This window comes from Toxorhynchites rutilus, chromosome 3 (genome assembly GCF_029784135.1).
Source record: "Toxorhynchites rutilus septentrionalis strain SRP chromosome 3, ASM2978413v1, whole genome shotgun sequence".
In the NCBI taxonomy this organism is placed as follows: domain Eukaryota; kingdom Metazoa; phylum Arthropoda; class Insecta; order Diptera; family Culicidae; genus Toxorhynchites; species Toxorhynchites rutilus.
Window position 1 is genome coordinate 179,931,154 of NC_073746.1, and position 16,376 is coordinate 179,947,529.

At 39.4% G+C, this 16,376-nt stretch overlaps 1 protein-coding gene across 8 annotated transcripts in view; it reads right to left on the minus strand.

The window, feature by feature from the left end:
• Positions 1 to 1,226: 1,226 nt before the first annotated feature.
• The window catches only part of LOC129777763 (protein split ends), a 185,998-nt gene continuing 170,848 nt past the window's right edge, over positions 1,227 to 16,376 (minus strand). For 6 of the 8 annotated variants that reach the window (XM_055784230.1, XM_055784232.1, XM_055784236.1 and 3 more), the window contains 5 exons: positions 11,838 to 11,917; positions 11,606 to 11,775; positions 11,193 to 11,543; positions 10,708 to 11,108; positions 1,227 to 4,329 (listed from right to left, as the gene is read on the minus strand). In XM_055784230.1, the coding sequence (XP_055640205.1) occupies positions 4,042 to 4,329; positions 10,708 to 11,108; positions 11,193 to 11,543; positions 11,606 to 11,775; positions 11,838 to 11,917 (1,290 nt within the window). In that variant the 3' untranslated portion in view covers positions 1,227 to 4,041. The remainder of the gene's footprint in view (positions 4,330 to 10,707; positions 11,109 to 11,192; positions 11,544 to 11,605; positions 11,776 to 11,837; positions 11,918 to 16,376) is intronic. The other 2 variants (XM_055784235.1, XM_055784233.1) reach the window with 1 other exon arrangement.

The window sequence follows — 16,376 nt, forward strand, 5'->3', positions numbered from 1 at the left end:
TTTCAGCCTCCTGGGCTTCGTCTATTTGTTTATTTTATATTTAGTTGAAAGTTTGGTCTCGGCAAAAAAATGGAACTGAATCGTGAACATTTTCGTGCGATGATTTTTTACGACTTTCGACGAGGATTATCACAACAAGAGTGCGTCAATCAACTTAATTTGACTTTTGGCGATGAAGCTCCATCAAAAACCACTGTGTATCGCTGGTATAGTGAATTCAATCGTGGTCGTAGTTCGCTGTCCGACGAGTTTCGTGAAGGTCGTCCAAAATCGACTGTAGTGCCAGAAAACATCGATGCTGTGCACGAAATGATTAAGCAAGATCGTCATGTAACCTATTGTGAGATTGAGGCATCCCTAAGCATTAGTTCCACCAGCATATATGCGATTTTACATGAACACTTAGTTGTGCGAAAATTATGTTCACGTTGGATCCCACATAATTTGACAATCGCTCAAAAAAAAGGCTCGTGTCGATTGGAATAAATGCTTTGAAAATTGGTTTAAGCGCATGCAAAAGTGTATCGATCATCGTGGCGAGTACTTTGAAAAACAATAAAAATATATTCGCAGCTTAACTATTTGTTTTTGTTCCTATTCCCAAAATATAAATAGTGACCCTCGTACACTCTTGACTGCCATTTGCAATCGATTCCTGGATTTCTGCCATAAGCCTGATGATATTAGAAGTATGTCATCCGCATAGAGCCTTTGAGGATCCTTAACCTTTGTTCCATCAGGGATGAAATCGAAAATCGAATCCATCGCTATCATGAAAAGAGTGACCGATAGGATTGCACCTTGAAAATCTCCGTTTTCAGCAATTTTCTCACTGGAGGCAATCCCCAACTGCCGTGATGCGGTGATGAGCGTTGAAGTCCTCCAGAATGATTTTGGGATCATCCAAGCTTTCTAACGCCTCAGGTAGCTTTTGTCTTAATTTCGGGATCCTGCCCTACAGATAGACACATACGACGATCATCAGAGTAGGGCTGCAATTCTAGCTGCTGTTTTCAGCAAGTCGGTAGCAATTTTTTTCCGCAAATAAGAATGCTCGTCTCGGCACCCAATGCAGCGGAGTGTTGAAGAGAAATTTCCCCCGAGGTTTTTCTGGACGCTTGTTGGTGTTACTCGATTTACCTCCTGGAGTGCAAGATCGACCGACACAGCTCAAGGCATTTCTCTACGTAGCTAACATAATTTAATTTTTTAAATATTTTATTTCTTGCAATTTTAATCATTAATCATAATCAGTATGTACAAAATATACAGAAAAAGGTACATTATATTCATTCATGATGATCACAATCAGTTAGTAATAATATTACGCTGTTTTAACTTTTTCATTTTCATGTTTTTTTTTCTCTACTGTGTGTGTGTTTTTTTTGCTGTTGTAGTTCATTTTGTGTTATACTCTTCAACGTAGAATTGCTTGCTCGCCTTAGTGTCCGAAATTTTTTCTCTTTAGTGGATATTATTCTGTATCGACGGAAAGGGTGATTTCCATCTTCACTTTGTGTGTGTTTGTGTGTTAAATTAACCATGGTTACTTCAATCTAAGTCAAGGTTTCGATGGTTTCAATTACACGCTGACCTGTGGTTTTAAAGTTATTCTATAATTTTATCTTCTTCTCTTCAGCTTTGTAACAAGTTTATGTGAGTGAGTGGCTATTTAAAATTTAACTCGAAATATACTGCAAGGGAATAGTTACTTTGCTGACACCTCTCCGTTTTAAACCCATTGTTATTCTTCCCCCATTACTGTTCCTCAACAACAGTTTTAGGCATAGAAAAAGGGTACGCAAAAGGTAATTTTACCCAAAAAAAAACAAGCCATTTCTTCTGCTCATACCACTCCTCTGAACTTACATCTTGTGTTGTGGGATGCTCTTCCAATTTTAGATTATTTTTACACTATGCTTCCTTGTTTGTTCTTCGTGGTTTCTACATTCAATACACTTATATAATTTTGCTATCTAAATAGTTCTTCAGTTTTACGACTTTTCCCAGCGTTGCGCGCTCTCCGCCCTTCGATTTGTTTGCCATATTTCTAAACTGTTTATCATCATTATTATTATTTGCTATCATGTTATCGAAAGAAATATGCTTTGCTTTCTGTTTGTTCTTCTCACAACGTTGGAAATGCATATCGAATACGTGTTTGTTCATTTTTTATCATTCTAGTGAGCAATATATTTATTCGCTATCAAAGCGATGAACGTGTAACAAGCCGACATAGCAAGCGCAGAAGGAACAACCAAAACACGCTGTCTTACGATCAAGCGAGCAGCACGTGTGTTTGGTAAAAGGAAACTGAAAAACAGAGTTTTTTTCTGAAAGAAATGCCATTACATAAGCCTCTTTTGTGTCAAACAATGATGTATATAAAAAGCAGCACCCACAAGGTACAAATTTCGAAAAACGGCTCGCAATTATTTGCTCATGCATAGCACCACAAACGTTTGTGACAAAATAAAAGTTTTCACCTCGGAGGGTAAACCAACAGTATGATAGAAATTTGGAGACCGTGTCCGTATTTCACCGGCTGTCTATCGGCAATTCTAGTCGCTAGTTGTTTTACGTTCAGTGTTCCTCGTTGCATTTTCATATTTATGTAACGAATCCTTGGGTTTCTTGGGTTTTTTCCCACCTCTGTATGTATTACTTCCACACTTCAGTGGTGTGTTTTGATCGTACACTTTCATCTTTGTGTACTGTTGTCTCTAATTTCATGTTCTTACTTTTAAGTCTTCTAAAACAATGTATGTTTCTTCAATATTTGCTGGTCTCATTTGTAATTACTCCTTTACTGTTATATTTACATAAGAGTGAATGTGTTTATCATTTACCTTAGATTATTTCCTTTTAAAATAAAACAATAACTATGTTCACAGAAAACATAGCGCGTTTCTCCGCGTTCACGACGTTTCCGTTTCAAAACCTCAACTTTTCATGAAACGTATTCATTAGTTTACTGTTTACTACCATTAGTTATATCCCTATCTTATCAGCAAATATCTATTATATTATACACATTTTTTCCTCTCTTTCCTTCTTCCTCATCGCTACGGTTGTGTTAAGCTATTTTCTTAGCTCCAACAATTACATTTACTTCCTATACATGTTATAAATATTGTACGACACATCGCTTGCCGCCAAAACATGGTACACCGCGCGTTCGGGAAAAATAATTGAATGAGATATGTGTTAACAAAAAAAACAATAGCCAATAAATTATTAGTTGAAAGAGAAGAGTCCTCTTCATCCAGCTAGTGTGTATTGTGTACCAATCCTAATCGTAGTTCGTCCTCTTGTAGCGCAATATTGCTCACTAAACGAGGAAAAGCAGTTATAATTATTTAACATGTAAGCTTAACGTGCGCTTGCGCTTTACTGCAACGTTTCAGCCTATTAGTATAAAGAGTTCATAATACTTAAAAATTATGATCAAAATCACAGTTTTCACATCAACTTCCTTTCTTCCATTTTTTTATACAGTAGTAAAAATCAGTTTCCGAATTTATATTTATCGTCCAAAGATACGCGTTTGTTTTTTGTGTGTATTAAGCTGCATTTAGCATTTCAGCTAATTTTGCTCGTCACTAGCTTTTTTTGTTTCTGTGTTCATCAACTTGACAATAATCCACTTCTGGTTATTAAGATTATGTAACCATTTATCAAATAGTTGCTTATATTTAACCACTTGTTGCTCTTCCTTATAATATTATTCAACAATGTATTCTCAACGCTAGCTTATCTCTTCTTCTTTGTATCGTATCTCCTCTCTCTCGTTGCTCTATTGAAACTAACTTTCAACTCTAAACCGTCTCTCAGCTTGAATGCAAGATGATAAAATCATCTGCCAGCTCCACCACTCTATAGAGTAATTTAATGAGATCAATTTACATTCCCCTACATTCTTTCTGCTAGAGTCCTGTCGTAAAGTGTATGTTCATTGGATGTGTCAATCCCTTCTATCTTTCTGGTCACGTTCGGTTGAGAGTTGTCATATATATTTTTATTCGCTTCCTTGTTAACACATTATACCGTGGCGATTACTATCAGCAAATATTGAATATTCGCTACACGGTGCATCAGATCGGGTGCGATGCGGGCCAAATTATCGTTGGCGAATTCACACGACGGGAATATGTGTACGACATAGGCGGCCTGTGAGCTGCCCGGCGCGGCGATGTTCACAATGCCGGCCGCCTGCTTCTGCTGTAAATAGGTGATAAAGCCGGTCTGCAGATTGTTCTGTTGCTGAAGCACATCCATCCGGTCGCGTCCACACGGGAGCGCAAGGAGCATACAGTGTTCCTGGTCCATCTGGAAAATGAGAAGAGGAAAACATTTTTTTTTAAAACACCTTTTTGTTTGAGATAAAATTTACAACAACTATTTTAGTCCCATGAAGAATGGGACGATAGAACTTGAAGGCTGTTACAATCAAAATTTGATCTACTTAAACATGACACATTTTTGAACATCCATCATTTTGTAGATTTGTGCATGCATAATGATCCCTCCATTTTGATTTTAACATTTGTCCTTCAGTTTTCGATATGGCGTCCAAGCAAGAGAAGCAACGCTCAAAATTTTGCGTAATTTCTCGCCAATGCATAGCGAGATCGTTTCAAAGTGGTCAAACCAAACTGACACCAACTACAAACATGACTACAAAACATGACACGATCCAGAAAACTGTACACGGCAAAGCTGGAGAAGTTCGATTGTGTGGTGATAGAAGACGAAACCTACGTCAAGAAAGACCACCAACAACTTTCTGGGTAGGAGTTTTATACCGCAACCAGGAGGGAAATTTTTTTTCAAACATTAATTGTCAAAGATTGCTAAAGAATATCTGCTTATTATCCGTATCTGTGATTTGAAAAGCGAAAATTTCATTGCAACCGATATAGTCAACGAGGGAACATACGTGAAAAAGTGTCTGGAAAAACAATCTATCTATCTTTCCTGAAACAACACGTCCTATTTTGGCCGGATTTACGCAATGTAGTCATTATGTAGTCAACCGAGTACTGAGTTGATTGATTAATCGATTTTTGTATTATGGATGTTTTAAACTACAAAGTTAATTCGCCTCTAGCCTTGAAAAAAGCCAATCAATTAATGAAGGATCCTTGATACCAAAATAGTTTTAAAAAAAATGGATGCATTGGTTCACATCCAACAGGGGAAAAAAAAAGGATCCTGGGATTGAGCTCACAACCTTTCGGTTAGTAAGTGAACGCGCGGCTATTTAGCCTATAGAGACCTTCATGTATGGTGAGTTGATTTTTTGTTTGTTTTATTATACTTTTATGGTTCTATAGCTCAGCTACTGCTGTTCATGAGAGTGAATGGATGAATGTTTTGGATGTCGAGTTATTGGATGTTTGAACGTGGTTGTACACTTCCCAATGCATTCGCTAGTATCATTGCTTACGCGTGTACTTTCAAATGTCGATACAATAGGTTCTATTGCGCATCGTAAATATACGTAAATATATTGAATTTTTCGGTGAGTCTCTATTGTTTTGGTCATGACCTTCACATTATCTGATCATTAGTGTTCGATAACATGTTGTGTCAGCTGTCAAAGACAGTGTGTGACATACGATTGAAACACAAACAAGTAATTTTATGTTATCACTTTGAAAATGTCGAATTACATTTCAAATTGTTGCTGCTTGTGGATACCTACGATGATCATGTGCCATCAAATTGAAACGATTGAACGATGACAATTTCGACTTTTCGGACAAATAACACGAACAAAATGTGCACCCGTGGCCGAGTGGTTAGCGTCTCACATTATCATGCTGGGTGTTCGGTTCGATTCCCGTTCTGGCCGGGGGATTTTTCGTCAAAGAAATTTTCATCGACTTGCACTGTGGTCACGCGTATTCTAGAGCTTGCCCCTCGGAATACATTCAAGGCGTGTTGTATGGCTTAAGAAATCTCAACTAAGTATTAATAAATTACGCTAGTTAATGCATACGTTGAGACGGCAAAAGTTCCACAAGGAACGTTCACGGCATTCAAGAAGAACACGAACAAAAAGACGCCAAATTACTACTGGAGAATATTGGACTGTTATTTCCAGCGGAATTGAAAGGCTAAGGCTAAGAAAGGCTAATCACGACAAACAAATAATCTTTCATTCGAACGATGTTCACACATTGAATATTTAAACGCGAATGAAAAAATGATGTCTACCTCCGTTTTGCTTCCTCTTTACACAGGGCTGCCACCCGTTCAACCAACATAACAGCACGAAGAGCTAAGGTGTATCGAGAAATAGATGGCACAGTAGTTGCAATCACAACAGAGAGCAGGACAAGTCATTTTCGAAACTAGGAAATTAAATTGATTTTTTACTGGTATCTTTCACTTAAGGCAGAGTCTTTTTGGATTGATTCATTTTAGTCTATAAGGATAATGTGGAATCGATGCATTTCCTACGCACACAGAAGCATCGATTATCCTCTCTCGATCATTTTTTCTGTCGTCTCCTTTCGATTATGAAAGCAGAAGCTTTCATTGACGTTTAGAACTGCTCGAATGGACTATATTCATTATCATCGTCAACGTATTTGCATTTCGCATGCGGGAGGACGTTCGCAGCTCTTCAATTGAAATTTTCATCCGTTTCAATCCACCAAAATGGATTGTTCCTGGCATCCTTGGTATTCAAGTGATATTATAAAAAGCGCAGAAGGGCATAACAGTCACGCTTACCACTACACTACCGGTGCCGGCAGTTGATTACCCATGCTGTGTTTCTGCAAAAACTGGGGAGATGCTTTATTTTTTTTTCAATGAGTACATTTCGAATACAACTTTCATTGAAATATAAACTGCTCCAACCATCGCAAAGAATGTTTGTTCGAAAACGAGAACAAATATATACAGAGGAATGAGATTGATAATCCAAATCGATGAAATCGGCACATTATAGCAAAAGAAAAATAACACCATTTGTGCTTAGGTCACGTGTGGTATTTTATCAGCATTATGCCGTCGAAATTATTCGATACTTAGAAGATTCAGAAGTTGGTGATGCTGCCGAAACCGAGACACCAGGAGATCCAGATTCACACAAACCTGACATACTGAGAAAACTTCTCAATTGGCTAACTAAATGCACGAAAAATGAACGCGACTTCCATGATTCCAAGAGAGAAACAATTCCAAAAAGAGAGGTCTGCTACAGATGCTGTATCGAGAACATTTCGGAGATTACGAATGAGCCACTACACCAGATGAATGTCTATAGCGAAATTGGGAATGTGAAATTTTAAGCGATCACTTCCTGAACAGATTTCTGATATGGAAAACATCCGTGAATAAACTACAATGTTAAAGGCCTCTTTATATATTAAAGAGACAAAAAGAAGAAAAAGAATCTACAACAACCAGCGATAAAATTCAAAGTTCTACTTATCACCCGGCATCTTCGGGAAGATGATCAGTGCATCATGAAAATCAAATCATTCATTCGAATCGAATTGTTAAGATTCACAACACTCCTAACCAGGGCTCGGCATAGTCATATTCAACCGGGGCCTTGACAACCCTATCTCACAAACCCCAACACAAATTGAGCGTAAAGGTAGGTTCAGAGCTCCCGTGAACGTGAACGCGGACAAACACTTTTTTTTAATAATTCATCAGTCCATATACAAAACGCGAGGAAAACATCTCGAAACGATAGAAAGAAACATTTTCTAGTGGAAAAAAATGTTTAAACACAATTCATATATAGAAGTGGATTAATTCAATATTTCACAACGATTCTGAATTTCCATCGTGGAATCGAGATGTTGGTGAACTCACCATAGTTCACCGTTCTCGGTGAACGTGAACGTGAACAGTGAACACTTGAACAGTGGTGAATATAGACGTCAAAATATTTCCCCGTTCATTTTCACGTTCGAATGTCCCAAGGCATTCTGAAAATTATTTCACCGTGAACTGTAAAAGGATATGTTTAGCAATTCTCAAGTTTTCAATGAAAATTTTGATATGGATGCAATTTCATTCAGTCGGATCTCTGCGCGGGTTGAAAAACTTCGTTGCTTCGGGTTGATTCGTGAACAGCTGTATATTTTATGCGAATTACTTTATTGGAGCGCGATGTTTATTTACATCACGTTTACTGCCGAACTTTTAATATGAACGTGAACGTGAACAAAATCATTCTATTCACCAGTTGTTTGATTTTGAGTTATTTGTTCGCAATGTAGTTCATCGTGAAATGATCGTACTATTCCACCACCTGTTCAAGTTCACGTTCACGGAGTGCGATTCACATACAACATACACGTCACGTTCACGTCCCGTCACGTCACGATGCGTCAATGATTCTACCATGCAATTCCCGTGAAAACATTCACATACACCAGCAACGTAACGACCCGTCTGCATACGTTCAACGAAAACGACCGGCAGGATTTGTAGAAAAGAATAATTGACGGAGACGGACGGCTCGTTTGGTTTCTGTCCGGGCTTTGTGTCTCGGCTTTTGTTTTGATTTGGTTGTACAGTAATTTACATCTAAATCGAAATTAAGCTAATTCAACAGATCTGTGATTTGTGTGCAACACGTTTAATTAGACATTTTTACCTCTAATTGGACATTTTTGTAAACATTGAGTTCGAGGCCCAAATTATGGCCCCACATTGTCGCGAATGTCCAATTATTGGTCAAAATCGACTTCAATGCGACAATGAGTGGTGCCTCAGCATATCGCATTATAAGTAACTTTCTGTACTTTTTATGCCAACATATCTCTTCGCTCCAAATTTCGGAGTGAAAATCATTCGCGACTAGTTGAGAGAATTGTTCTATTTATTATTATTGTTGAATAAGGGTCGGACTACGGGGTTTAAGCATTTAAATAATTGAATTGAATGATTCTCATTGATTTTTTCAAAATTTAGAACTGATTCTGGGCATGCTGATTTGAAAGAGGGCATTGCAATTTGAAATTGTTGTAGGTGGCGACACCATGAATAAAATTAAATAAATCATTCGTTTGGCATTTGACGTGACGGTGCTGGTGCAAGCATTGACTGCATGTGTGAATTGGTGGAGACGTTGACGGAACGTAGATGTTCTTCTCCGTAACGTGCTATATGAATCGCACATAAACCAGGCTTAAGCAGCATGAAGCTAGGGCTCGCGTGGGGCTCACGCATTGTTTATTATTTAAAGTCAATATTAATGCAAATATGTTCCAAATTTGCAATGGCCTGTAGCCAACATTGGATAGTTCTTAGATGTTTGGATATCCACCCGGAAGCTTTATTTCGCGATTTGCGATTAAAATACTCCAGTAGGATCGCACGAAGCATTTTATGTTTATGTTTTTTTAGGTTATGATTTCTATGTTCATGGTTTTCTATGCTTTTCATGCTACAAAAGGCGGCCATCTCAGCAACCCCTTGTATTCAACTGAGGATCGTCAGGGAACTATGAAGAAATTTTCCTTCGTATTCAATTGGGAATGACTTTTGGCTTCTTCCAGCAGTTACTCCGTCTACATGACTGAACACTCAGTCGTGCGTTTAGTCGCTATCTCTTTCCACGACTCAACTATCTCATTTCATTCTTCCCCGTCAAATGGACTTTATTGCATTTTGATGTGACTCCTTTATAGCGTACCTGATAACTGTCTAAGTTCGTTGGTTCAAGTTCACGATGGGTAGACAATAAATCATTCAATATTGATGTAACTACTTTTTTGCATCAGAAATCAAGTTTTCGTTACACTTTATATGGACGTAAAAATAAGATTGCGTACGCGGGTAAAGAGATTCGTGTCAGAGGGAAGTAGAAATGCGGATGGAAGTCAGTTGAATGAAGAGGCAAATTTGTATTCATTAGTCACGTCAATTAGAATAATCATTGACTGGAATAGTTCATCAGTCATTCTCGCTTTTACACGCTCATCAATTCAATTCTAGTCAATTCAAATTATATTGACGGCGAATGCCGAAGTAGTCCTAGTCGAAGCGAAGCTACTAATAGAAGAGTAGATTTTCATTTTCCATCTTCGAAGATTTCTGGCCCTGCTTCTGACAAATTTCATGCCAGCTTGACTGGACATTGACAGCACCATCTCAGATTGCAGTGAAACGTTTTGGATGTAAAGACATTGATCATTTAAGCAACTTTGCATACATGAAATCTCCAAAAAAGCCTTTTTTTAAAAAGGCCCCTCAGAGAGGGGCAGGAGTGTCGTACCACAATAAAAACATTCCTTATCCCCTAGAACCTCCACATGCCAAATTTGGTTCCGTTTGCTTGCTTAGTTCTCGAGTTATACAGAAATTTGTGTATCATTTGTATGGCAGCCCTCCCTTGGAGAGTGGGTAGGGTCTCGAACAACCATAAAACCATTTTTTGCTCCCTGAGACCTCCACATGTCAAATTTGATTCCATTTGCTTGAATAGTTCCCGAGTTATGCAGAAATTGGTGTTTCATTCGTATGGGAGCATCGAGCTCCAACGAAATTTTCATTCGAAACAAAACACTTACATTCGGTATAAAAAACTTTCATTTTCATTTGACGATTTGATAATTTCGCTTCGGTGTGATGAATGAATGAAATGGACGTGAAGCGAAACGAGACTGAATAAGGTGAAGTGAACAAGCAAATGTGTTCTAAATGTTCTAAACGAGTGATTCTACTTACTTGCATCTTCCGCGCGACACCATCGATCTGGGCCGGCTCTAGCCTCATCCGCTGGGCAATGCGCAGGGGCGGCGTAGTCCCGTCGCTGTTGCTCGGCAGCGAACTACCGGCAACGCCAGGGTTACCGTGCACGAAATGCATCTGCACTGCAGCTTGGTCATTCTTGAGTGCGAGTAACCCCTGCCACATGACGGGATAGCGCTGCAACAGTGCCTCCAGAGAGTCATTCTGCGGCGGGACACTAGGAATTTGGGCGCCCCCGATCGGTGGCGTTGCAACCTGGAGGTTGCGTCCGGCTGCGGTCTGCTGTTGAGATATCACCACCGGGATGCCGCCGCCGCCGCCGCCAGTAGAGTGGACCGGCATCGGAGACGCCGAAATTGGTGTGGCCGCTGTATGAGCTGGAGCGGGAGGGTTAAGGTATTCATTTATTTCATATTCCGAGTGGAAATGAGAATAACGATCGATCGGCTGATCGTAACTACCTGGCATCGTGATACGATCCCGCTGCTGTTGCTGCAGTTCGCGATCACGTTGCTGTTGTTGTTGTTGTTGTTGTTGTTGATCACGTTGCTGAACCTGTGAAAGATTCGCTGGTGACGCTGGTGGTGGTGTTTGGCTAGGAGTGCCAGGGTACGAGGAACCTGGTGGGAATCCTCCTCCGCCTGTTGACAGATTGTGTGGTCTGTGAGCGGGTGGAGGTTCGGTACTCAATGCGCGTGGTGGCACATTGGGACCACCCGCCGCCGGATCATAGAACAGAGTGTTGAGAGAGTCCGAGTAGGTGTGCGGGATTCGAGCGCTACCAATGTATACTTGCGCCACTTGTGGTGAATCTGAAATAGTAACATTATGAATAGCGCCGTCGAGGTTGCGCGAGATTGCAAGATTCCCTTACCTGTGGAACGATCGCCAGGGCTCTGCAAACTATGTGGCACGGCGGTCGTGACTGGACGTGGACCACTGGAAGGACGACGCAACTCGAGGGGAGGGCTAGCCGCAACGGTTTCTTTCATTTCGGACAACTCTCGCTGCTCCACCGAACCTGGCAGCATTGGTGATCTACTGCTAGTGGTGAAAAAAGTGGTTAGAAACAGTTTGAAAACTTTGAGTTACGGTAAAATACGAACCTTGGAATGTGAATATTGTTTCTACCGTACATGTACTTGACGTAATCACGTGGCATACCTCCGCGGAAAGTAGCATCAGTCTGGAAGGGGCATGGAAACAAAGATTAGAATGGGAAGATACGGGAAAAACGAAACAAAAAAAAAGTTTCCCAGACATTGGTATAAATCAGGGATGGCCAAACGGTAGTCCGCGGTCCACCGGTCGCCCGCGTAGGTATTCCTAGGCGACCGCCAGCTGGTGTAGGATAGTGTCACCTCCAAACGCAATGGATTATTATTCTTCCACATTTTGCCGTGATCATTTTATAAGGTGTTTATGCTAACCTCAATAAAACATATTACTTGAAAGAGTGGATATTTCCTCATTAAAGTTTCCGTTTCAATATTTTCATTCAAATTGTTTGTTATTTAACCCTCTACAGCCTAACCCCGCCTTTAGACGGCTTCACGGATTTTTTGTTTTTAATTATTCAGACATTATTTTCAATGTTCACAGCATGTCTTCAAAATACTTTAATCTATCATACAAGCACATTGGTTTTATGTTCGCTGGTTTCTGCTAGGATTATTCAATATTTTATGTCAATAGTCGGAAATTCGAGAAAAAAGAGGAATAAAAATAATTCGATTTCGGTCGCGCACTCCAATCGAAAAACAAACACACTTCTTGTACATTTTATTGGTGAAAAATTGGTCGATAATTTTATTTTCATTAGTATTTAACGTTCGACTTCAAGTTTTGTTATTTTGGTAACAAAAAATTACAGTTTTTCGGTAAAAACCATAACCCGTCTTGAGGCGGTGTTGGGCAGTTGAGCGACAAAAAACACTCCTACTGAATTAACATCGGATACATCTGTTTCGCAGAAATTGAGTCTATTTTTATGTTTTTTAGGTTTGATTTTCGGCACGGTGTGGGGACATTACGAAGTAGATCCTAAAGACGGCTTCGGGAGCGATGGTGAATACTACGATGACCAGGAAATTCAAAAACAAAACAAAACGATAGGTAAAAAGCAGTTAAATGTGTCAGGCCTACTTGTAGGACACGGAAAGTCCACTGGATCCGCTGACAAAATGAATCCGAAGTCTACTGAATTTGAAAACATAAAAAAATCAGATTTTTTTTGGAATCCGCATTTAAATATTCATTTACCGAACTTTCGGACTGAGGTTACGAGATCCTACCAAGCCCAGATGTTTTGCAAAACTCCCGATCACTCACGTATGATCATCACTTCGAAGCGAGCGTATGTTCCACCCTCTGATGTCAGGCTAATAGAATGGAGCAGTTTCCAGATACTCCGGAAAGAGGACTTGCAAAAACCCGAAATACACATCAGAAACGCAAGTCATAATCCTTAAATGCGACATCAATTTACACCTGCAGCCAAACCAAAATTGTTTTTATGCTTTCCATCATAAGGAATAACTACTACGAGCAGTAAAAAAATGATTTTTTTGACCAGATGCTTAACCCCGCCTTAAGGCTGATAACTGGTTCTGTGGTATAAAAAATCCGTGCATTTAAAAAATTGCCGTTATGTTTTTCTTTTTTCTCATCAGAAATATGATCTACAGTCGAATTTCACTCGTTGCACTAAGCTCTTAGCCCAATTTGTGAAAGACTTTCACTCGTTGGGCTGAACTGTCAAAGTCGAAAATCGATCGAGGGTCACACCGATTGTTTGTTGTTATGGGAAACGCAGAAAAGTTTTCACACCACTGACGTTTATTTCATTCGTGGTTGAGTTTCGTTCTAGGTTGGATTAATTGGTAAGTTCTTAATGAAGTTTGATATTAAAATTAGCGTAGATTTAATATACGTTCATTTCGATCGCCAGGCTCAAAATGGATGGTTTGCAAGGATCCAGTACGAACGTTAACCGGAAACGGAGGAGCAATTTCCTGACGCTGGTGGAGAAGGTTCGCATAATTGAAGATTTTGAAGCAGGAGGTGGTACGCATGACTTTCTTGGGAAGAAGTACGGCGTAGGATCTTCTACGGTCACGAGAATAATCCAAAAGAAAGAAACAATTCGTGAGGCGGTGGACAAGTTCAAGGAATATGGTGTAAATAATCGAAAAACATTGAAAGAGCAGACGTTCCCTTTGCTGGAAGAAGCTCTTTACATCTGGATTTTACAGCAGCGGCAGTCCAACATTTTGTTGACAGTGGATATTCTTAAAGCAAAGGCGGAGCTGCTGTTTAAGATGTTCCAGGACCGGGAGCTCTATGCGGTGCACGGTTTTTCTGCTTCGGATGGCTGGATGCATCGTTTTAAGCAGCGGTTTGGATTGCGCGTGAAAGCCGTAACAGGAGAAAAGGCATCGGTAAACGTTGAAGCGTACCTAAATTTCAAGAAGGTTCTACCTAGAGGCGAATGAACTGCAAAGTTTAAAGCCTCTTAAAAACAAAGAAAGAAGAAGAAGAAGGTTCTACAGAAGAAGATTCAGGAAATGCAGCTATCACTATCCCAAGTCTTTAATGCAGATGAATCTGCCTTGTTCATCAAGCTCCTAGCCACACGCTCTGTCGTTACCTGTGATGAGACCGTGGCAAGCGGACGGAAGCAAAACAAGACAAGGTATACGTTTATGCCTTGCTCCAACATAGATGGTTCCCTAAAGCTTCCGTTGTATTTCATTTGCACTGCTGCAAAACCACGAGGAATCAACATCGAAGAACTTCCCGTATCATATAATCATTCCAAAAAGGCTTGGATGACCAGACTGTTGTTCCGTCAATGGTTCCACGAAGAGTTTGTCCCCGCTGTTCGAAAATTTTCGGCCGAGAGAGGATTGGAGCCAAAGGCATTGCTGGTTCTTGATTGGTTGCACCAGTCATTATGACGTTGACGAATCTCTACAGAGTGACGATGGACTGATTCAAGTGATCTACCTCCCACCAAATGTAACTGCTGAATGCCAGCCGTCATCAATGCAATCAAGCGATAGTATAAAAGAAAACTGATGCTCGCATTAATTCTGGAAAACGAACACTTAAGGTAAATTTCCAAATATTAAACATTAAATTTTTGTAATTAATTCCAAATATAAACACAAAACTATGCGCACGATAGTTTTTCGTCTGTGCTTTTTCAAAATTTAAATTCAAATTCTAATTGAGGTTTTATTTATGTACTTTCCTCTTTAGTTTCGAAGAACGATTGAAGAAGATTAATCTTCAACAGTGTATTTCGTGGTTGGCAACCTCTTGGGAGGAGATATCTGACAAAACTATACGTAATTCGTGGAAGAAATTGATCGATGGTTTGCCGGAGGATGCTGTTAATGTAGACTCGAAAGCGGCCGATGATGACTTCAAAGCGCTTGTGTCCAGGATTGACAGTTTGGCAGGAATAAAAACATCTGAGCAAGATATTGATCTGTGGATCAAAGATCAGGTGTATGATGCTGATCATAATCCAGATTGGGTAACCAGTGAAGTGTTCTCTGATGACAAGATGATGTTGCAGAAGTATGCCGTTTGAACGCGCTACGTTCGAAAATCACTGAAGTTGAATGGCTAAAACGAGCATGTTGAAGAACTCTACCATTTTGTTGAAAATGAATTTACGTGGTTTGTTTAATTTTGTTTGAAACGTTTAAAATAAATATTGTTTTTGTTGAATAATATTCGATTTTATTTATTTCAATGATTCATTTCAAATTTATTTTAAACCTAAAAACACCATCCACGAGCCCCTCGAAAAAAATTTTACGTTGTCAGAATTGACGTTTGTCTTCGATTTAGTTGGGCTACAGCCCAACGAACGGGAGCCCAACAAAATCGAAGCCCAACTAAAGATAGCCCAACGAGTGAAATTCAACTGTACTACAGTTTTTCACGCAAATAAAAAAAATTGGGTTTTAGAGGGTTAATATTAACACATCCAGTTGTTCGACCGTCATTTGTAATGAAGCAAAAAATTGTCACTAAGAACAATTTAAACAACGTTTTCTCCAGTCATATCATTTGTTAAAAGACCAATTGAAAATGCTGGAAACATCCGGAAGCAAACACAATTTTGTTTTTATTGATTTTTGAAACTATATAATTAATATAAACAAAATTTTTGAAGAAAACTTCGCCTTTGAAGACTGCGAATGCGAGTTTTGATGAAGTATTGTTACTTCAATTTTAAAACTACGATAAGTAATGTGAATTAAACTATGATAAATAATGTGAATTAATACTGTAGATTTCTTTCAAGAATTATAGCCATAAATAGGGCAACCAGTGAATGAGAATGGTGTTTTTTGAAGCACAAATGAGTTTGCATCTGATCAATAACGCATGTTTTGCTTGTTGACCATTGTTGGTCACTTAGCCATAAATAAACCTCATCGCTGAAGATGATTTTGTGATAAAAATCGTCATTTTCTTGAAGATTCACCAGAGCCCAATCGGAGAAGCTTCGGCGTGTCATATGGTGAAGTGGCTTTAATTCTTGAATGATATCTTGTGAGGATCTTAAGGATCTTGAAGTTGCAACCACCGACTCAGAATTGGAGTACAGGTCGGACTCAATTATA